General features: G+C 44.7%; 1 protein-coding gene across 2 annotated transcripts; it reads right to left on the reverse strand.

The window, feature by feature from the left end:
* Positions 1 to 450: 450 nt before the first annotated feature.
* On the reverse strand, positions 451 to 22,987 carry LOC128309551 (uncharacterized). Of its 2 annotated transcripts, none has more exons than XM_053045972.1 (5): positions 22,853 to 22,987; positions 21,970 to 22,427; positions 11,400 to 11,942; positions 8,379 to 8,603; positions 451 to 2,003 (listed from the first exon to the last, which is right to left on the reverse strand). In XM_053045972.1, exons 2-5 carry the CDS (start codon positions 22,341 to 22,343, stop codon positions 1,811 to 1,813), a joined length of 1,335 nt encoding a protein of 444 aa, XP_052901932.1. In that variant the 5' UTR covers positions 22,344 to 22,427; positions 22,853 to 22,987; the 3' UTR covers positions 451 to 1,810. The 2 variants fall into 2 exon arrangements, with proteins under 2 accessions (XP_052901932.1, XP_052901933.1); XM_053045973.1 differs by lacking the exon at positions 8,379 to 8,603 and adding an exon at positions 9,263 to 9,484.
* Positions 22,988 to 24,580: the final 1,593 nt, after the last annotated feature.

Here is a 24,580-nt window from a genome sequence, read left to right on the forward strand (position 1 = left end):
TTTGTCTATTTCTTTCGGTTTTTTTATCGCCGAACCGATGAAGAAATTGCTTAGTTATTTCGGATGTTATGTAAGTTTTTAGTTAACCGTTAACCGTTAACCGTTAAGTAAAAATCACATACATAAAGGAATAATTTCGAACACAAATCGTATGATTTTCGCTGCATAAACTTTTATTTATTCAAAGGACAGTATCCAGTTGGAACAAGATTAGTTAAACAGTTGCCTTATGTATTCTAATGTAGAGAAATTGTTTACGGTAGTTGGCAAGAGTGGCCTGGCGAATCTCCACTACATTTGATTAATACACCAGCGGATATAATTATAAGGTCAGTTAAATGTGTTTTTGCGCAAATTAACACACACATCTCATGAGCAAAACTTTTGTTCTCATCGCAAAAAAAATCATTGGCCGTTTGTAGAATGTTTCAAATTGATTTGTTTGTTTAGATCAAATTTAGAACAATTGCGTTGTATGTAGAATGTATAACAAGCTTCGAAAAAATACACGCGGATGTCGTGGACTTTAATTTTCAAACAAATAATTTTGCGGTGGACCACAACACAAAACACAAGGTACATCTTTATAATTATATCTGTGAGTGTATTTCGCTATGCGCTTCTTTTGCTTCATTTCACACATGCGATTGGTTTTTATTGCATAGTTTTGATTTTTTTTCTCTTGTTGTGTATTGTTAAACGGTTTATATACATCACTTAATATTACCCTTTTGTTATGTACAATTGAATGCGTCTACGCGCTTGTCGTCCCAAAGCTGATAGATCTCGCTAAATATATGTACAATTTTTACAGTATGCAGTAGTAATTTGTTGAAAAAGCGCAAACAATTCTACGCTTGTTTAAGAAAGCGGACCTCTTTAGTTTAGTTAGTGTTTGAGTCTCAAAAACCTGTCGGAAAACATCCAACCTATTAAGCTAGCGTAGTATACTTCAATAAATACATAATTCTCGCACTGGCCGAGAGCCTTCCCACAAGAGGGGCAAAGAGCTGATGGCCACATGCGCCGTTTCAGTAAGTTTACGTCATGGAATCTATTGCTAATGTTGCCCTACCGTCATATGCACACAGAAAGTTTTTCTTATCGTTGCGTCTAAACATTTACTAATACTTCTACCCTTCCGTTAACATTATCCTACTACTAGCTCAGATCAACATATGGATGCACATTTTGCTGTTTGCTGGCGTGGTTGTTTGATAAATACTCGGCTTTGCGTTTGACAGTCGCACGCGATCACATCCTCACGGTACTAACCGTCTACCTTAGCTAACATCTTACGAACTACCCCGATTTGCTTTGATCACCGTTTAGTCCAGTTGCTTACGATGCTAATAGGAATACGTTTGAACTGTGTTCCTCACCCTGGGGTTCGAACCCGGGCGACGTTCGTTAAACAGCATAAATAATGTCACACTCGGGTGGAGCGATCACTACTAACAAAAACGTAGCTACTGCTACATTTTGCAAGAAACGGACAATAAATAATTACAGGGTACAACATTCATTTACACAGGTTTCTTAGACAACCTATATCGCGCACTTTACGCATACTTAATCAACTGTCAGTGAACCCAAAGATAAACTGTGTGTAAGCAACGTGATCTTTGTCCAGTTTGAATCTTTTTTTTGCTGAAGATAAACTCGAAAAGCATTCACTTCAAAGTTCACTTCACTTGCATGACATTCCCTCTTTGGTTTACTATAGTTTACTAAGTGTGTGTGTGTGTGTGTAGTACTCAAAACCGGAAAGGAAAGTTCATCCTTTCCACCACACACTATTACTTTTACTCTAAAACTTTCTATTGTCCCGCAGGTGTGCCCGTTTCCGGCGGATCTTCTTTTCGCATTTGTTCCACCAGGTCCGCTTCACGCACACCGTTTCCGGCTTCAGCACGAAACATTTCATCTGGACAATGTTGAAGAACAGCTTGCCGACCAGATTGGCATCACTGGAGTCGGCCATCTTGAGACAGGTACGAAATCTGTGAACAAATGCAGAAAAAAGGTAAGTGAAAAATGTTTCTAATTACAACTTTTGTTATGATATAAAGTGTCAAAATACGAGAAAGAGAGCGAGAGAAAACAAGAGAGATGTAAAATAAAACGGTCCGTTGTATCTGCAATATAAATGGGAGAGAAACAAAAAGCAAATTAAAACAGACAACCTAAAAGAAACAAAATGATTCCGTCCGAGTTGTATCCATAATCCTCTTGCTCCTCCGCTGAGGAATGGAACACTTGTCCCATACAAATCTAATCACTTTATTGCACATGTTTGACATGATCTATCCACTCTGGGATGGCTTGGACATGGTCCATCGATCCGTACATCGCCATCGTCCCTTTGGAATGTAAACTGATGTCTTTTGTGCGGGGTTTTTTTTTTCGCTGCTCGTAGATCTTTTGGACGATTTTGAGCGATTGCGCGTTCCCAAAATGGAACACGGTGACAGAAGCAATAAAGATTAGAATCTGTGAGAGTTGTATTATTTTATTGGAAAGTGTTGATGATCTCTCATGTGACGTTTTCTTTCTTCTTTTGGTGCGAGGGGATGATCAATAGCTTCGACAGAATCTAATTTCTTAAACGGATTAGCGTCGAGATAGTTATCGATGAGAATTACTGTGATGCATTCCAAACTTCATGGTTTTTTTTTTTACGTTAAGTGATTCTCGTCTTACTTTAATCTTGTGTCTATTGAAAATGGCATTTTGCGTTGCGGATCTATTATGGAAAGATGAAAAAATGCTCACAGAAATTCGCCAAGGTGTTGGAAATCACACAATCGAACAAATGCAAGAACAATACATAAATCTTCACCTTTATGGGACATCTTTTTGGGCCATTTGAGGATACAAAAAAAAACTGGAAATTTTACACTTACTCGGTCCTTGCGGTACGAACCTCACCAAGGACGGGTGATCAAAGTTCTCAACTAAATCAGCTCCACCCGGCGGCAGTGTGTTACGGCGTTCGACGACAAAGCATTGTGCGCAATGCGATTTTACGATTCCTGCGAAATAATCGCCATCATCAGCCTTGCCGAACGCATAAAACTGCCATTAACACTCACAGAACTGTGGTGCGCCATTCCCTCCGAGCAGAATCCACGCAGCGATTGAAGGCTGGACATTGCAAAAGGGAACAAAAATTACGACTAAACTCCCGGCAAAGATGCTAGGAAATCGCGAAAATTCGGAAATTACTGCAATCGAAACCGAAGCAATTAAGATAGCTTCACGCGTGTGTCCTGTGACCGTCATTAACGAATGTCCCAGATCAGGAAATGGTCTTATTGGTTTGGTAAGGGTACGTCATCCTATATAAAACCACCTCGTGTAAGTGTTTGACTCATTGCTTTTGTTTCCTCTTTTTAGGTTAAAATGAGCTGCCAGCGGATGTCGTTACTCAATTTGACCACTCTCGTTGCTGAAGGCTGTGTTGGTGACAATGTGACAAACAACCCAAAGGGGTTACGGTAAGGGTCTGCCGTTGACATTTTTATGGCAGAAAGACAGCTCTACTGAAGGCTAAAAAGCGAATGTCGTCTTTGATTCACCTCTCGTGTGCACCACGTACGGCAGGATGCACCATTTAACTGGTCCTGCAACCGTTGTGCAGGTGCGATAAAGGATGAACCAGTAGGGTAAGAAACCTCCCCCTGACATGGGTTTAAAAAGGAACTCCAGCTTGTTTCTCTTGCTCCGCACGGCAGCAGGAGCATCCTTTTTTTCTGTTTTTTTTTTCCTTTATGTCACAAAAGGACGACAAATTCTTCTAGTTTTTAACTGTGTTCCTATGTTGTCTGAATGGTGGGAAAGGAGACTCCCGCTACATCATTCCCGGTGGTAATGTTTCGAAACAAATGCTACTAAAACGCCTCCAGAAGTAATGCCACATTGCAGCAGCATTGCACCGAGCGAGAAGTTTGTGATTTTAATTAAGATCTAACGAAGAAACTGAAAAGCACACCGTTTATAGAGCGAAACCCACGGAAACATGATGCGACCATTTAGCGACACTTTGAAACGAAGTGAGTGGATAAGCGTGCTGTTGATTGAATGGTTTTTAAAACACAACACCGTGCTGTGTTTAACTGGTAATGATTTGCTAGCTCCTTTCCTGTGTGCACTCTGCAGGTAATGCTGTGTTTATGTTTTATCAGTCGTACCGGCCAGGGCACTTGAACAAAAGTCTTGTCTTTCGCAAGAAAGTTACACCCGATGTGTACTATCTTCCGACAAGATCATTTGTTATTGCCACTTGAATGCATCGTCATTGTTGGCTCCTTTACGATGGCACAATTTTCTTCTACCCATACCATGCCTCATTGATTGTATAATTCATTTTACAGGTTTATTATTTAAACCTTATGATGGTTGTATTTAAATGCACTTTTTAAACTACGTGAAAACTGTGTTGGGAGTTCGCATTTTCAAACGATTCAGCCTGTTGTTGTTCGTTGTATCTACCGTACCATTTCAAGGGGTTTTAAAATCGATCGTACGTTCCGAATGCATCGAACTATAATCAATCAAACGCACCGAAAAGAGAGAAAAATAAAGATACACCCATTGCCCGATACGCACTCCTAATAGAATATGACAAATTTATCTATGATCTAGCGCGACCGCAAGGGGACGCGTCCTCCGGACCAGCTGCTATCGACGGTTACCCTTCACGTGTGTTTCGGTGCTTGAGAAGCAGCAATCTCTGCTCCCATTTGAAGTACGAGGTTCGACCCGAACTGCCAGAACTAAAGCGGGTCAGTCAAGAGGTAGCGATTGGTTCGGAAATCAATGACAGATGTCCACTTTTCAGCCCTTTGCGAGTGGCCGATCCGCCACGAGCACTGGCAATGCCTCTTGTAACACTCCGGGATATGTGGTGGTCGTTGCCAATCTGGCAAATTACCGGAAGCGGTAGCAAACAAAACGGGATGTACCAAGCAAACGTAAAAATTCCCCCAAAGAAGTGGGATGTCTAGGCGAATCGGAAGAGGGAGGTACATCTTAACTGCTCTCTCGAGTGGCCGCTCGAGTGGTATCACTTTCTTGCACGCTTCCTTTGCGTTCGCACCCCGAGCACGCCGAAGGTCGTTTGTTCTAGGCCTAGCGGAAGTTCTTTTCCCCTTACTGTAGCGAATCGCACAAGGGTCGGGTTCCTGAAAGGTGCTACCACCCGTATTTATGCGAAACCATAAATTGCAGACACAATGGTAAATACGCGCCCGTGTGTCCTGGAGAATGCTACTGTGAAGGTTCAAAATTTTGCCGGACAACTGCGCAACATCATACGTTGGTGTTGTTTTTTTATCCTAGCCGGCAATAGGCAAGACATTCTTAAGAGATGATTGATACACGGACACACTGAAGAAATCAATTCGTCCCCTCGGTCCCAGCGGTAGTGCGGCAGATTATACTCGATACCTTTCAGTCAAACAAACCCGATACGATCATGACAATTAATTCCCTTTCTTGATCAATTTGTACGTCTTGCTGATAAAAATCTTCATCTGGCCAGAATGGAGAGTTCCTGTGTTCTAGGTTGTCCACTAGAACAGGCACGTCCGATAGAACAAATCGGTTCCGAATTCCAGCGTCCAATGACATTGTTACTTTCATTCATTCCTATCCCAACCAGATATCATATTGCTAGATATATCTTGCCTTTTCTCTTTGACGCACACGGCACACAATTGTTTCATTACAGAAATAACTCTTTTTTCTTCCTGCGCAGCTAATGATTGAACCACAGAGAAACAGGCGGTCGTAGGGAAGAACCAAACAGTAAAGAATATTGTGTCTTCTAGACTCCTACAACGATTCCTAGTCGAACCTCCAAACCAGAAGAACCCAGCGCTCCGAAGTGCTCATGAATTGATTGGTCCCCAATTTAATAATCTGTGTGTGTTTTTTCCTTCCATCTCGTAATGGTCCCTCTCTGGCATGAAAAATTACCCGTAATAGTAACCCACATTTCGGGTGAGCACCGGATCATGTTATCGACAAATTAATAGCCTCAACTCCGTGCTTCGTAAACATGGTTTTACTTTAAGATTACTCCACCTTCGGCATTTGGTTGTGAGGAATATATCAAAACAACTATTAAAGAAAGTAAATTACCTATGGACAACTTCATTAAAAAGATTTTCTCTGAAGTTTCCGTAGGTCTCAGCTAGACGCAGTTATCATAATTTATCAACCTACGATGGATATCATCTCATTTGCCTAGTGTAAAGCATTTTCACGATTTAACCATTCCATCACTCATCTGCCAACGAGTTTAACATGGACTTGCTGAAAGCGAACGTTACTTATGACAAGCCGCAACAGTTCCCCCGGAACGCATCACGCATATCCTGCTGAGGCAATATGAAAAGAAAAGAGAAACATCTACGCGAACGATGCAGGTTGCCACCTACTTGGTTGCGAGCAAGCGTTTCTCGTTTATTCTATTTAGTCAATCAATTCTCGATACAAAACCCCACTCTACAATCAAAAGAATCCCATGCCTGCACCCGAGGGCGAGACCTTGCCAGCAAATGGCGCCTTCGAACGGCAGGGGGCAACGAATAACTAGGATCTAGCGTCAGCATAATGCTGTGGACGGTGGTGCCTTACCCCAAGAACGTGGTCATCCGTTTTTTTTTTTTGACCATTTGTTTTTCCCGCCGGCGACATTCGATTTTTGGGTGTGAACGAAACGGCACGCATCATTAAAAACGGGATCTTGGAAGTCCTTTTTTCTTCCGAGCGGTCCCCTGCCCTTTCGGAGGTTACCGGTACCCTAAACAAACACACCCGTCAGAATGCCATAGTGCAGGTTAAGTTGAGCGGGGAGAGTTCATAAAAAGGAAACGAGCATTTAAGCATCAGATTGTTTGAAAAACGAATTAGGAAAAGGGAACGTTTCTAGCACTGGTCCATTGCTAAGCCAAAGTGTTGTAGTATTCCGGTGGCCATTTTTATTTACCTCCCTAACCGGAATCGGGACTCTTCTAACTGCTATCGAGTAAACAAAGACGTGTGAAACTGTGTCAATCTTGCTAAGCCTTACCCAATGTAACATATTGACCCAATTCATTGTCTAACATGTCCGATTCCTAAAGAGGAATGGCAAAATTCGAATAGCAACAGTGGTGAACTAGTCGCGAACATCCCCTCAAACTTAGCATCAGGGAAACGATTAGGACATTACGAGTGGCGAGCCCCCTACGAAGAAATGGTGTACTAATTGACCAAAAGCTGACATTAATGAGCAATCCGAGAGAATCCGATTTTCCTTCCCGCGTAAAGTTGGTTGATGGGAGAGCACACGGTCCTTTGATGCTAAAATAGGCTCGCTGTTCCGTCATTTACCACTCTACGCCGTGAGCCGGTTACGATTTTTTAACGAATAATATTACATTGTTACATCGTTGATGGAATCGCTTTACATTCCTTTTACCATGAACAAAGGGTTTCCCCGAGTCAATCTGATAATCACACCATTTAATTGAAGTCTCCGAATTTCACTCTCTTTCAACTCACTGAGCCGTCGAAAGTACGATCCAATGCATTAGGGTGTGACGAAGGTAATAGCCCTATCAAAGATCTCAAGATATTTCAACCTGGTATCGACCACGTTAATATCTCATCAACATCAATGGAGACAAGGGTCCCGAAAAGCGCCATTGCTGGTTGGGGGTGGAAAGGGAAATTCTCACCATGCTTAACCGTGCCCGACATGTGGCCACATTCGGTGGCATTCCTTCGAAATGCTCCAGATCAATCAGGCGGCATCATGGGAGTAATCGAAACCGGAGCGAACTGAGTACCGTGCGAAGGAGGGTTCATGGAGATGTTTCAATTTAATAAACTTCCACCAATGTACCTACCGAATACACCCCGATCTCAATCAGCGAATCAACGCGAGGATCGTTCGCCGAGCGGTTGTAACGATTTGTAAAAGTCGACAGCATCATTCATTATAATCAATTTCGATCATGCAAAGAATCTCGTCCCCAGAGAGCAAGGAACGACCTCCCGAGTAACAAAAAACAGGGTTCAATTGCCGTGTGAGCGCTGGAGAAAGGTTATTAATCATTATGTTTCATTTTTTTTCACATTCAGTATTGCGGCCTCGGAAGCAGCACCGACAGAACCACCTGAAGCAGAAGCTCTGTGCATTGATTGGGACCCGCCTGTACGCATCGGGAGGTTATGTTTAATTCTGAAAAATTGCCCACTTGGTGCAATATTAACATCGTTCACCATCCAACGGCTTGCACATAGAAGGTTACGAAGGCAGTAAAATAATGGCACATAATAACACGATCGGGATAAGATCTACCCCACTGCGTCGGTGAAGTTACCTCTCGTCGCATCCGCAGTGCATCAGTGTGTTGACGCGCCAGTTGAACAGGTTGTACTTCGTCTCGAAGCCCAGTATCCAGAATGGGCAGGATAGGTCGTGTTGGCGGCAACATCGATCGGCCTTCGAGTAACCGCCCATTTCGACGTAGTTGCGGGCACTCCAGCCCTTGCCGCACCATTTCGTGCCCGGAACGCGCATCATACTGGACAGGTCACGTCGCTGTCTGTGGTGTGCAGCGGGTATCGTTTTGTGTGTGTGTGTGTGGAATGGAAAAAAATGTTTGAATATTTGATAGCGATAAAGGGGGACAGTAATGAGGTGTTGATTGAAAGGAAGCTCCTAGAAGGAAGCAGAACGATGTGGCCGTTCACGTAGCACATCGAGAAGCGCTCAGCTCAGGAACTCATGTAAGGTTTTGAAGGAATCAGGAAGGATAATACCAGGAAGGACGATTGAAGTGGCAGGTAAATAATGCACCACGTCGCGTAACATCATTTCAAGGATATCGTCCTTTCGATCGAACTCTGCCTTGGGTAATGCTCACATAATGATTCGATTCTCGTTGTAGCAAACCACTACCGCAACCTTTAAGACCATCACCACCACACTTGGCCAATGCCTTAGGCTTACCTGACGCCATTCGGATTCTGAACACTTGCTCTGGATGGAGGGAAGCTGGATAGCGCTCGGTTGGAATGCAGTTGTTGATACACCTCACTTTGCCAGAACACGAGGTAGTGTTATGTGGATGTACCTAAAAAGTCAGTCTCTTGTTTTTCTATCTCTCTCTCTCTCTTTCTCTCTCAATGGTACCTAATATCCTTAAAGGGTTTTGGCCGTTCTCGATCCCGTGCTGTGATCGATGAAGCAAACTAAACTAACCTCGTATCGCAGCTACAATGGCTAATCGTGAAGGGCCGAAAATTGAACAGCTCCCACATGGTACCCATGGCCGGTATCATAATCTTGCAGTGGTCGTGCTTTCGACAGCACATATCTGCCCGGGATGCGCCTCCTAGCTGGTGATACACGGAGGCCGAATGTCCTTTGCCGCACCATTTCGTGTTTGGCGACAGGAACCAGTCGGAAACGGCACGCTTGTGCCTGATCGGCGGGAAAACCGAGCAGAAAATGTATAAACATTTGCGCCATGTTTGATCGGTACCATAAGCGGCCCACCAGTGAGTGTCGAGTGCGAATAGTGCGATTGAAGCACAACCGTAAACGGAATTAAAAATCATCGTAGAGAGAAGAAAAACGAAAACAAAAAAATATGAAAGTTAATTAACTTGACCACAAAACAATGCAGTTACGCAAGATTGAAGAGTTTGAAGAAAGGGTAAGCAAACCCAAACACCTTTTGAACTGAACATGATAATACGAGGTGAAAGAGAGACGTGCAAAGTTGAGAGTACGGTTAGGGTGCAGGTGTGTTAGTACTAGCGCAGAGGCGTAATAGGTGAAGAGTTTTAGTGCATATCTATTAGTAATGCTAATTGTTATGCAGATTAGAGTACATTAGTTTTGATTTACTTTTATCATTAAATATTTTATTCTTTTTTTTGTTTTACTTTCTTATTGTTTTGCAAATGTAAGTGTTTAATCCTTTTTTGCTTGATAATATGCTTAATTTGCATGTATGCATTCTATATAATTAACAGCTTATTCTGTCTTTTTGCCTATTCTGTGATTAATGCCTATTTTATTAGCTTTTTTCATTACTTTTAACAAGTTAATATAAATTAACCCCTTATTTAGAGTTATTTGACTTCAATCAAAGTACGATTACTCAATTAAATAGTTAAATTAAATTAAGTGATAAAACATTAATAAGGAAATAATAGATAATCATTTCTATCAAAAATTTATGCAACACAATATTACGCCGCTACCGAGTGATTGCACCGGAAGGAGGAAAAAACATTCCGATGATTTTTTCTCTGATAAGGAACAAGCGGACACCGTTAAGCCTTACTAACATGTAACCACGATGGATGATTTATCGTGCTTCAGGTGGGTTGAGCAAGTTCCAGAAAAAAATCCACCTGTCGAGCTTTCGTCACCATCGTTCATCATCACCCGGGAGTTGTTGTGTGTCTAATTTTCTTCTCTTCTTAGTTTACAGATGCAAGCCAAATTCCGTTCGCGGCGGAATGGATGTAAATAAACCCCAAACTTCCTTCCCAGCGCTTGGCGCATCATCCGTCGATTCAAAACAGACGGCTTCAGCTGGTGATTTATGGTGAAACACGGTACGCGGATGCTTTCATTTGCGTCGCTGCAACACACGACACACCCGTGCAACACAACAGCCCCGAAGCGTGCAACGGAAAGTGAAACATGTTGCCGTTTTAACTTCCCTTCGGTGGGCTCGTAAAAAGATACACACGAACCTATTCCGTCGTACACTTCCGGTTACTGACTGAACTGGCTGACCTATTCGTACCTACACGGCGATTCGCATGCTGTCTTCTCGCTCTCGAGAGTGGACACTGTAATGTTTCGCGAATGTATCGAGAGCTTCTCCCGCTCACACTTGAATTCGCGCACGGGTTGGGGGTTAGTAAAATGACCAGAACAGAAGCAGACCAGCAGGCGCGTGGCGTGAGGTTAGATGGCATGCTTTCAAGGGTGACTTAAACGATCGACAGGCAGCGAACTAGGATGAATTTTGACCGCCCTACTTTCGCATGGCATTGATTCGAAACTTCCAAAATTGGACTTCTGCAGAAATACATAGGAAAGACTAATGGAATGTGGATGCCCTTGTCATAGTACGTGGTGTGGCAGTGAGGTCTTGGCAAACCGAAGGTGCGGTTGGTATGTGCATGCTAAAATGGGAACGATATCTGTGCTACCGGTGGTGGTGTGGTGTGCATGAGGTTCCTAGGTGAGGTTCCCGTGAAACAAATGGGATTTAGGTTCGGGGTGCTTTGTTAGTTTTTTTTGGGGGAAAAGGGGGGATGGAAGGAACCCAGTGGTGGACAGGGGAGTGAACTTTTTTAACGCAAATAATTACCTTTGCAAATTCTCGTTTGCTATCCGCTGATGTTCGGGATCGGCACTCTGCAACCCGTGGGCAATTTCTTTCAGCTGCATATGCCGCACATTACAACGCTGCTTTAGTTCGCGAAAGTTTAACTGTTCCAGCAAATCCGCCGGGATATCTGCCTGGGCATGAAGCGGAATGTACGTCAGATTGCGCATACCGAACGCATCGATGGTTTGGTGAGTGTCCGGAACGCCTGCCGGGAACTCGTACACATTGTACTGCAGCTCCTCCATCTCGGGCGTAACGATATCGTGCTCGATGTACTGCTCGAAGTCATGATCGGACACTAGCGAATGGTGTCTCGTGCTGCCGGCCAACCCGTTAAACGGTGAAGTGAAGTTCCGTGCCAATGCTTGGAAGAATTCCTTATAGAACCGTGTCCGAAACTGGTGCACCATACCGCGCTGCCGGACGTACTCGCAGTCCATCATTTGTCCGTCGCTGTTGTAGATTATCTGTATCAGGTACTTGCCGTAGACCATTTGCCAGAGACTCAACGTTTTGTTGGAGCTGGACAGGAAGATGGGAAGAAACGAGCAAAAAAGATCGTAACATTAGTTTGATTGCTTTTGATGTGTGTTGTTTTGTTTCGTACAGACAGTATGGAAATTTTGAACAGAGACCTTTGATAACCTCGCACGCTTGATACGCAATAAAGCGGGTCCATACTAGAAATGAATTTAAATTTGCACGAACGAACGTGAAGCACAGCCAAAGTCGAATCTAGAACTAACCAGAATCTCATCCCATTCAGGCTGATAAAGACACGATCAACATGTACGTGCTGCCCACGGTGACCTACTTTAACCCTGGCTGGCCCTGATCAGTAATGTGTTCATCTCACCGTCTTCTGCACAGACATTTCGTGCATTTCGGGGATGATACGGCACCGATGGACTTTGACCATTCGCATTCGATCCGAATGCGTCAAGGAAGGACGTCCGATTGGTGGAACAATGTTCCGCTGGCTGAAGATCATTATTTCGGATCGATCAACCCCGCGGCACAGCACCTCATTAGGGCATCGTTTATGTCATCCAATCTACCCAGGACGAATGGGTGCATTGGCTCGGAATCCAATTAAAGCCCACGGTGGAATTCTTCACCTGGGCAAAGCGGGAAGAAAGGTTAGAATAATTTACAACCATTTCAAAGACGCAACCTTTCCCAGCACGGTGAGAGACGCGTCCAGAAGAGAGCCCGTGGAGTGTTTTATTATCGCGTGGTGTAGGTTACGATTCTTCTTTTAATGTCGGTGTTTTACTTTTTTTCAGTGAGCCGAACAGTGTTGACAGTATGAAAATTTACAACCGTCAAATGCACGAAGAAGAAAAAAGCCCGCACGATCGAGCAAACAACGAGGCCAAACCAAAAATGCAGACCAACACCGCCATTGTTTGATTGAGTTTGGGGTTACAAAATCTCGTAAATCGCCTCCATCGGATTCGAACTCGGGCCCCCCGAAGTAACGGACTGGAGCGTAACAGCAACTAAGGGTGTAGAAAATATTGAGCAAAGCCGCGTGGTCCACATCTTCATCTCTTACCCTGCTCAGTCAGACACACGGTGGAAATAGGATTTCTTCACCATTTTATTGTATTTATGTACTCGCTTTGATGTACATACCGTAGCAAACCCAACGACAATTGCTACACATCGCATCTGAAGCGTGTGTGCGTCCAGTTTGTGTCGCCTGACCGTTGCTCAGAGGTTGTGCTCCATCCTTCATCCATTTTAGCACGGAAAGCATTTAGTATGCTGAGCAAATTGGATCGCTTGCGTCAAACGTCAAAAATGCATACAAGCAGTTTTGGTCCCCGCGTGTGTGTCACGGTACCTGGAAGTTGGTTCAAAGTTACCGTGCATGCGGAAAACTGAAAGGCAAGCTAGCCTTAAAAAGGTCAATCATTTATTGATGGAAGCCTTGCTTATCCGCTCGAAGGTGTGTGGCTAATACCTTGATCCAACGGTTGATTTTGTAGGATTAGGAAAACCTCTGACTAATGTCGTTCGTAGCTTAGATAAACTCTAGCAGCTGTTGGAATGGAAGATTACGAATGGAGCGCAAATTTGAGTGTCGAATATTTCTTACATTTTAACCTCACACTTCTTCAACCCTTCGAGAGTTCGGCCAACCATTTCCCAGGGCCTTCCAGAGTAGCGTATTGTTTATTTGAATTCTCAAATAACCGCACTTAAAGCATGTAACGAACCATTTCTAGAAGGGAAAGATGGAGTTTCCCCACGGGAACACCTTTGGTCCATTCTACGTACCGTGTCGCCTTTGCAGCACAACTTAGCACAAATCCGATTAGGTTGTCCCTTTTTACATTTTAGATGCTCACTCTGCGGGTTGGATGGAACACCAGCGTTCATTTTTTGTTGTTTCCTCTCACAAAAACCGCCCGACAAGAAAATCGGACCATCGGGGTAGGGATGCCATGCACATGTCTTTCGCACACGATTCTTCCGGCGTCTTGCGGTTGTCGCGAATTTCGGATGTTGAACCCGGGCACCCCCAAAAATCTACCGTTCCGGTACCGTAAACCTTGGTCAAATGCCGACAGAGGGTATGCAATCGCATTAAATTACCTTGAACTCGACGTTGTGTTGCGTTGGTCGAAAAAGGCATACACGCGTCATGCAACAAGCGCGGGGGTAACTCTGCGCAGAAACATACTGCCAACGGTTGCAGAAATAAAACCGCGGGCCAACGCACAAAAAAAAACTACACAAGCTTCACAGCTCACGGGCAATGTGAGCGCGAGTTGGTTGCAAGACAGGCAACCGCTTGTTGATTTCGGAATGTGCGCGGGTAGAAAGGTCTCGCAAAATTTCTGCTTGTCTAAGCTGAAAATAGTAAAGCGTTTTGTTGTTGCTGCTTTTCTAATTCCTTGTGCAGGAACTAACCCAACCGGGTTTCTTTTTGTTTCTGTTTTTTCCAGCTTCAAATCGATATCAGAGAAATTCCTCCTCGCAGATGGCGCGATGAAGATCAAGTTGCTTTACTCCGCACAATGGAGCAACGGATGAAAGGTATGACCACAAATGGCTGATAGTTTTTGCCTGACGTAATTTTGCGGTATTTTTCTAGAGATGATTCATACAACTCGTCACTTCCTGTTGTTCGAACCTTTGTCGGTGGAAGTAAAATTCTGTTTAATCTTAAATTACACCAGGCGAACAACGAATAAGATCGAGTAAAGACTACCTAAACCTCTTGACAATTGAAACCATCCCGGATCCGGAGTGGAATAACATATTGATAAGCTTTATACATCCTAAGATCCAATTTTATTTGATTTTATTACTCTCCAATCGAACCGAGAGGATGTCTAACGTGGAGCACGAAATCTCGAACGATTGGGCCATTTCAGTAAAGTGTCTATGTCATAAACAATAATTAATTCCAAACAACTTCACCCGAGCTGAAGCGGTTTATTAACATTAACGATCTAGAATGATCGTTTGAAGAAGGGCCTCCACGATCCACGATCGCTTCAAAGAAGTTGGCCGTCCTTAGTTCTGTAGTGCATTTCCGCTAATAGTAATCAATAATAATCGATGGAGTAAATCTCTCGATGGATGCCCTAATCCAAATAAGCAAACCTTTGCCTGGAAGTCGTATGCGCCACACAATTGGAACACTGCGCGCAACACGCAATGTTGCATCTTTTACGAGTGTTTCCGTTTATTTTGTTTCGATATGCACCGGATAGATGCGGTCTGTCGGTGCAGATCGTTTTTAAAACAACCGCTCAGAAGAAGCAGCAGCATCAAAACGTGCTTCCACGCCGGTTAACTTCAAGTGTTTCAAGCGCACGTGTGGCGAGGCTGTGGAAGAAAACGAATTTTTCTTCTCATTTGTTTTCAAACAATAACTGACACCATCAACGCGTTCGTAGAGACTATCGAGTGACAACTGAACGATCAACTTGATATTGGCTTGAAGCCCTCACACAATAGTAGGCCGTGCGGCACACGATCCTCTCGATAGAAACGAAGACGAGCCTGTCACGAGACAATTAATTAAAGTAAAGCGAACGCTACCTTTCTTTTTGGTGAAGATTGAAAAGCAGGCCTTGTTTCCCAACACACCGCCGCCCATTCGATAATGATGCGGACAGCCGTAAAGGAATAGAGGAGAGACATCCTACAACTACTGTGGACATGCAGTTCCTCCTTCTGTTCGATGAACGGAATTTCCAAACAATCTCCGTTCCGTTTTCGATACAGATCCGTGCAACGTTCTTCAAACTATTTCAGAGTTGAAGAACAAACCCACGTTTTCTATCTTTTTCCTGCATATTTGTACAGTGTGGGAATAAAATAAGAACAACGCTCCTAGAGAACCTGCTCTAGCTACCCCCGTGCACTGCCAGATTTCAGGCCACTCGCGTGATATATCCAACGTAAATTAAGTAATCGTTTTACCGTGCACCTCATTCACGGCACCGCGGATGGGCGAGAGTTAATAAAAATTTAGTGATCAAATTTATTGGATAATCCGTGGCTTAATTGTCCGTCAAGGCGAGAGGCTTAAGATACGAATGGAACGGAATGACGAAACAGAGCTGGATCTGGAGAGGTTTAAGCCGGTCTGTAGTAGGTGTTCTATATATGTTCGACGTATCGGACCGTGTCAGCCGGTGACATCGCGGGAGATGTTAATAGTGTTCCGGGTGAGGAACATGGCCCTTAGAGCACGAACATGATAATATGCTAACTTTGAGGGAGTTCGTTGCAACACCTTCGTCCAGAACGTATGAGATTAGAACTAGCCCTAGTCGGAATGATAAACGATGGCATGTTTGGAAGACAGTTACGAAATCGTCAGTTGACCGTTAGGATCTTGAACCGCTGTTCGCACTCGGTAGAGCCATTGGGAAACTTGAGATGATACTAATAGTTCATAAACAATTTTGGCAACATATGATCTCAATTCCACATCGAAAGGTTATGCAAATAAACCTTACTTGCGTTGGGATCTCTCCTTTTAATCAAATCATTACACAGGTCAAAGAGTGTGAACCGGCGCTGAACCTCCCCCTCTGGACGTTTACATCCAACCTGACAGCAATAAATTGTAAGTTCCTCACGCGCACGTGACGTTGTCACACCATTTAATCGCTTGTCAAAACATCTGATCAACTGATCTTGTTCTTGTTTCGTTCTAGCCAACCACCGGTGAACATAAATTTCCAAAACAGTGTATTGCTCCAATACAATATGTTGCCGCTGCTTCGCACTCTCCAACATCAAGGGGACTACCTGCAAAACACATGGCATAAGGTCGGGAGCTACATGTTCGTCGTGTTTTCTTCTCCGTTTTAGTATGTATAAATACTTCCCATCGTGCATGGCGCTGAATCACAAGGCACTGTTGTGTCGAACCACTAGGCGTGCTTGTGGCGCGAGAAGCCGTGAGAAGCTGTACTGAGTTCCCGCGTCTCTACCGGGGGCCCGTTTCCTTCCGGGGACATTTGAATCACGTCACGTCCCAAACGCCAAAAACTGTTTACCGTCTCACACACTGCTTGGACGTTTCGGTGGACTTTCGCCGATGCGTAGCGCCATGCACGACGCTTAGCAAGTACTCATTTCTGCTCTTTTGCTAACCGAAATATCCACCGCGAATGGTCTGTTTTTTCTCTTTGCAGTCCCAAAACTGCGAGACCTCTCGTAGCCTATTGAGCCCGGGTCTATAATTAGGCGTTCGAATTGGCAAAGAGTATCCCGCCTTCTACCTTCAGTTGAGCTGCTTGGTTTCATTCAAGCGGTATTCCTCTTTTTTGCTACTTCTGCACGCATATGATCCTCTGAGAGCTACTGAGGAGCAGTACATTCCAACGCTAAGCGAACCGCTATACTCTGTCCCCCCACTTCTGGCGGTGGCCCCTTGGAGCAACGAACAGACGAAAAGAAACACCTCGAAGAGGGTTTTCTTTGCCGGCTGTTGCACATTTCCCTCTTGTTTGCTTTTATGCCAACGCGTACCGAAAAATATCGTACGATCGTTTCGTGACGTGACTTAACTTTCGACGGCCATACTTTATGTCTGTGTGTGGCTAAAAGGTGCAGCGGTGCTACCACAGTGCTTCCGAGCGTCGCGTTAGGAAGCGGACGTCTGTGTTGTTTCCTTTGCCCAATTCTGGCTCACATTTCGCGCTCAGCATTCGCAAAACTAGCATGAAAACCATTTCCTATCGGTTTACTATTATATCATTTCGTTCTAGCGCGTTTGCAGCGGCGTGTTTGCACAGATGGATCTCTTTATCGTTGAAACTGGTACCACTTTAGCTAGCCGTGCTGTTTGGCAATGAAACATCCAACGGAAGACCCACATCCAGGGCTAATCCAGGGGAAAAAAATACCCCGACGAATGGTGGGAATTCCCATGCGACAATTATTATTGCGAATTAAATTAAGTGTAAATCTGCCTAATCTTGTACATCCATTCTCTGCTGGCAGTTTCCAACGCTTCATAAAGAAACGATTGGGCCTAGGGACTCGTCGTCCACCGGGCACGCCATATCAAATTGCAAACAAAAGATACAAATTCGCTCGGTTGGCCCATGTGAGCAGCAGCGTAGGAGGGTAATGAAAGTGACACTCCGGACTCTTCTCTCACACGAGCCAGCATGACATTTAAGGTCTTGCACGGAGATTATGTACGTACCACCTTCAAACGCGCTTGTAAATTAGGACAATAGCATTCTCGATTTGGCTACTGTTCATTTCGCTAAAAGTTTTCCCCGATGTGGGGGAGAGTAGGAAAAGTAGGCTGAAAATTTGTCTCTATCGCCACCGTGCTGGCAGAGTGCATGGAATGCATGCGCACCCCTTCGTTGGGCTGGAAATTGCTTTTAATGTTTTCATTATCCTCTTCCCCTTGATATACACACGGGAAGGATCATGGGTTACACGGATGGTTGCTGCCATCGTCGTGATATTAATTGTCCCCTTTTGCGCTGAAGAATCATAGTAGCACACAATAGCCACCATCAGCAACCTCATCCTCATCATCATCGCCGTTGTCAGCTGGATCTCTTTCAGCACTAGAAAAAAAAATGCCCTGAAATTGTGCCCGAAAAAGGATCAAAGGCAGGAGGAAAGAACGCAGGGCCGAAATAGCGACTAAAGTGCATGCTGTGCCTTGGAGGTTGCGGGATGACACGCAACGAGCGTATGCAGACCAGCCAGCGAAAGAGACATGATGGTAAAGATTTGTTTAACTTGTGAACCTGTTGTTGAAGCCGCTGGAAGTTATTTCCGAGCAAACACAATGCCACTACCCACTGTTTGTCTCGGAAGTCAACGAAGCGATGACATTGGACCGGGTCAAGTATGTTGTTCCACTTGATGTCCACAAGGTGGGTATGCTAATAACCAGAACCTCATCACCGGTGACATGTGTCTTCTTTCCTTCTAATGAATTTCTCTTTCAACGGGGGGCCCTCATTTGTGAACTTCTTCGTCTTCTTTCCGACTGCTAATTGAGCTGTTAAAGAACGGGCCGAGATACATGCCGACTACCCCAGACCCAATCAAACGGGTCAATTTATTGAGTGGATTTTATCGGTTCAATTCTATAAAACTTGTCCACAGGCGTTTCCCACCGAAACACAACACCCATGCTGTGTCCACTTGATTCTCGAGTGCGTAACGCTGGGGTTTGATTGTTCGAATGTCAAGGTCTAGGGTAGGAGATTCAGGAGTCAGCCGTACTTTCCTATCGCTTAAGCCACTCCTCGAGTGCATCAGCGACATAAGCCTCCATCTCCAAAGTGCCGCTCTGAGACATTCCTAGACCAGTAGTAACAACTTTCGATTACCGCCAATCAACGCGGGTCAACTGACGAGACATTTGCTGCACAAATGTTTTTTTTTTTAAATTGCATAAACAAGCAAATCGATCGAATCAAGAATGACCGCAAAGTTGCGTGTGTTTGAGGCTCAATATGTCTAAATTGAGTTTATTAAGAATCAAACGTCCCAAAAAAGGCGACAAATGTCAATCAGGCGTCTGGTGCGCTTTCTCTTCGGCTAGAATTTCGCACCAAACACCCAAACATCACGCCACGAGAAATTGAACAACCGCAATCATTAGGCTTGACATTTACATTGGCCACTAACGCCCCATTCCCGCGTTCGATATTTTTAGCGCCAGTAGAATTCGGAGTTCTTTTCGTGTTTCGGGAATCATCCGATTTTGCTCTCACCAACGAAAAATCCTCCGCCTTTTGCTAGCTGTGAACCCGTGTCTTCCCCGAACACATTTTGAGGACTGTACAAAAAAAAAACGCTTGTAAACAAATCGCTTCACAACGATCACGCACACGCACTACAGTAAAGATCACAGCCGTAGTAGTACAACAATCTCGCACATTTTTATTGCTTCGACTTGGTTCACTTGCGCGTGGAGACATTTTGTAATATTCCGTCTTGTGATACATTGCAAATTTTGGCCTGACCTTCCATCCTTGCCTGCCTCCCTTCCCTCTCTTCCTGAAACACGAGCAGGTCCAATTATGCAATCGGATTTACGGATCGGTGTGGCGTGAGAGACAGACACGATTTACTACACAGAGCTTGACATGCGGCGTTTAAACCGTGGATGCTCGATCGTATGATCTATTTTAACCAAACGAAACGGCGTTTTAAAAATAGTCCTAAATTCAAAGAGATTCGCGTATCAGCGCGCCCCACGAGAGAATTGGTGTGGTGTTTCCCCGAGGCGATGTGTGTATTATATTTTTGGCGAATCTTTCGATTTGTACAATACTCTTCCAATTGTTTTCTCACAGTGACTCTACCAGTATAGAGGGCGCCACCATCCATTGATAAAAATTCAATCTTTTGTAGAAAGGAAGCGATCAATTGTTCAATGTGAACGCTAACGAACACATATATCTCTTGAAAACTGGCAACTCTATTCAAGAGCATTGGGTTATTATTGCACAGACCGGGCAGAGACACAGTAAAGAGGAGATTCGATCCCTGGACGAGGAGGATGTTATCAACCCACACGATACCGACTACGCTATACAGTCAGCTACAGTAGGTCAAGCGAAGAGCAAATTTAAATCATTGTAGCTGCACACGCTGCACCCCAAACCAAACGGAACTTGATTTGTTGTGGTCGATTCGTCACACGATCACCTTACTGCCAAAGGATCGTATCGATGATCGCGCAGCTCATGTAATCCATCCCTAGCAAGATACAACGTTACAACGAACCAAAAATCTAGAACACTCCTCCTCTTTTCCATGTCCGCTTCGAACTCTTCCATTCATTCTCATCGGTCAAGGCAAACTGGCCAAGTCAGCACAGTTAAAACATGCTCGATACTTTGAATCTTCGCTAAGCTTAATGTATATGTGCTTGCTTATTCTTTTGCAGAAACATCACGCCATCGCGGAACCAATCAAAAAGCCACAACTTTACGACCCTGCTCTCCCTATGCTGCTTATCAGCTTAACCTGTTTGGAACGTGTGTGTGAACCATAGAACGGAACGAACCAAATCACGCCACCGGTTCGAATTTCGGATTGCATCAAATTTCCATGCTGGTTCGGGTCTCGCCCTAGTGATTGCGAGCAAGGCAGGTGTCCAAAAGCCGAACTATTGACAATACCGGGCACACCATACATATGCGATTATCATTCAAATGTATGCGGACCGCACGATGGCATGATAGCTCGATCGATTCCGTTCTACTTACGCCGAAGCGCCAGTCGAAGGCATTGAAGTTTGGACACGAATCCGAAGCAAGGAGAGAAAACTGTATACGATATAACGCATGCACACACGCTTGCCAGGGACCAATTTGCACCTATTTCAAATGGTTTTCTCCATCATCCACCCACTCGCCTGTCCGATCCGTTCTGGTGTCTTGGCAAGTCCGGTCAATTAGGCAAGATTTGCTAATTTCCTAAAAAGCCTCAAACTGTCGAAGCTCACCAGAGGGAGAGAGAAATCTTGATGCCTGTTTAAACTGAAGGACATTCCATTTCTCAAGTAGGCAGCCTAACAACCGGAATCTCCTGCTTTTGGTTAACAAATTATGTCCGCCCCCGGACTGGCCGGTCCGAACTTGTACAGCTAGAAGTGCACCGGGTTGGAAAAACTTTGCTCCAAATTGCACACCGGTACGAGACCACCTTCATCTCGCAATGACCCCATCCGCACCGTCGGGAATGGATGCGGTGACCGGTGATGATGACATCAATTAAATGCTCCATCTCCGAAGGTAATAATCGACAAAAATGACACTTCAAAACCGTCCATCACGTAATGTGGAGCGAAGAGGAAGGGTTGACATGTTAAGTGCTTGCGTGTGCGGTACAATCTTCCATATAAGACCCATTTCCGGATGTTCATCTTTCCTACGGTAGAAAGGTGTCGATTGGAACGTCCGGAAGCTGGGTGTACAGTCTTAAATATCTCTAATTCCTCTGATATACGGTTGGCCTTCAGCAGAACGACATCAGAATCAGGTGTCAGAATTTTGGCAATCGATATACGATAACTTACCTATTATCGGCTAGACTGGTCTCCTTGCCGATTGCACCATTCCAACTGATGCGCCGTTCCCGCTCGCCATCGTTCAGATAATCGATGAGTATGAAATTGCCGTGCTGCATGAATTTTCGGTCAACGTCACTACGACCACCGCCTCCGCCGTCACCAATGTTATCATATTCCTGTTGCGTCACACCCCGATGTAAGTGGTGCCGATGGTGATGTGGTGATGGACGATGAACGATGCTGTTCGCTTCCGGCTGAACGGTTCCCGTCACTGTCAGCAGCAGAAACGCCAACACGGTCACGCACAGCCTGACGGGAGTTAGTACCGATTCTAGCCGTGCTAGGTGCATCTGGTTGCTGTAAACTTTCACTTTTGACATTTTGTGGGCTGTGGTAGTAAACGAATGGTTGGGCTTTCACAAGGACACCACTGCTGTACACACAACTGGACACCACCGGGAAATCTGAAGAAGAGAACACAATACAGCAATTGCTTTAGTAAGGTAAGCTGCTCTCATGTCACGTTTTTCCGACGCATTTAAAGAAAGTCCTTAATTTTGGTTGTTTGTATTTTAGGTCGCGGCAACGTCACTGCTGTGCTACACAAATGCGCCTTTCAGCATTACAAGCGCAAATGTGCAGTGTAAATCGCTGAAGCACACAGTCGTTGAAGGTACTACACGACGCCCCCTGTCGATCACTCTACTAGACCAGAAACACACAAACGCTAATTGGGCGTAAAATTAGCTTCTTCGCGTACTCGCCCGGGAAGAACTCATTCAGTATCGACAGGTGGATACTCTCAACCGGCCCATGTAGGCGAATCACTCACTAACGGTTATTCTGTTTGAACCTTTCTTCAATGCACCACTTACTAAAGCAAACTTACATTTTAGCTTATGCGAAAAGGATGCTTTAAACACGTCAACCGTTGTTACCCTTGTGGCGCACCGTTTTGTTTTAAGATAAAGCTACAACTGCGATCACACACACACACGCACGAACAAACCCCACAAGACTCTGGCGTACGCCAACCCGATCGAAATTACCGTCACCCGAAATCAAATCCGTTTGCCTTCACAATATTTACCAATATCGGATATCACAACCTTCAAACAGGTGAAGTGGAACGCTCTCGAAATTGCTAAACAGTGGAAAACAGGCGGAAAAGTTTCATCGACGCTTTTGGCTTATGGCGTACGCAGACGGGCGGCAGACAGGTGAATAATGCGCCAACGATTCCCAACCAACGTGTTTTATATGAACGTGCAGTTTCGCCAACGGTCGTTTGTTAAAGCTTGCACTAACACATCCGTAAAATGGCCGAGCTGCCGGTAAAGAGAGTCGATTCGATAGTTCGGCTCTCTTTCGGTAAGAGTCGCGGCTCAGGTGTTTCACCCTGAAAAACCGAAACGATGACGTAGCCGAAGCGGAGACCCCCCAGCGGACGTTTCGCATGCGTTAGGCGCGATCATCATTTATCTGTAGTATGGGATGTTCCACATTTAGGAAGCGTAATTGATAAACGGATAATTTGCGTCAAAAAATCACGGTGTGGCGCCAGTTTACGCAGATTGTTCTCTTCCATTCTAGGTAAGTTTTGAACAGAAGTAAGAGTACAACCCAACCTCTAATGAATCGTTTTTCTTTACTTGTAGGAGCTTGTGTAATTAACGCCCGAACTGCTAAGACGTTCATTAACGTCCATCGGATGATCATCAGTTGTAAAGAATTTTTAAGAAGTGATCGAAAAAAGTATGGACTCATTAGACTAGTTGTGACGAAAATAGCATTTCCCGCCCGTAATTAATCGTTAAACTGCACTGTCATACTGAAATTCCACTGATCCCCCGGAGTAACTCGAGAAGTCACTCGGTGCAAAGCCACTCAATCGAATCACTCAACGAAAAATTGGATGATGCCGCATAAGCCTATCGTTGCACCATTTGCAAAGTAGTAGTGGGACAACGATTCGACTCTAATGCGTACTTTCCGAACCGGTGTTCTGGCAGATAAGAGTAAAAAAAAACTGCGCATGTGCTATTACGTGGTCGTACCGGTATACGACACGGTTCTGCAGAAGCGGTTAAAGATACCGGTACATCGGAAGACAGCCTCTTGTCTTATCTTATCTTATCGCGGCTACTTCCACACGATGTGTTCTTTTTAATGGCTTGTTTCTCGTACTATCGATGGGGATCCAAATTCCCCTAGAAATTGGCCGGCTCGGCTCATGGAGAAACTGCTACTCCTCGAGGGGTTCAATTACTTATGTCAGGCTTGGAGCGTCCAATCGTTCAACTGTTTATCAACAGCAGGACCCACAGGCATTTTCTCGGTACGTACACACCGTTACAATACTGCCTGTGATTGCATACACCTTGAACGTTTGTTTTCGCCCCTAGACCAGGCCTCCACGAGCCACCTGAGGTTCTCACGCTCCGACACGTTGTGCTACCATGCGCTGCCATTACTCTTCGTGGACTTCAGACGATGAAACACGATCGCGTGATTATGGTGGATGGTGTGTTTTAACATCGTACGATTCATGACGTTGCCAGTGTTCCCCCATTCGCTGGCCACGAGTTGCGTACTTGACCTACCGTGGCGCTTTATA

The sequence above is a fragment of the Anopheles moucheti genome, chromosome 2 (assembly GCF_943734755.1).
Source record: "Anopheles moucheti chromosome 2, idAnoMoucSN_F20_07, whole genome shotgun sequence".
NCBI lineage: Eukaryota > Metazoa > Arthropoda > Insecta > Diptera > Culicidae > Anopheles > Anopheles moucheti.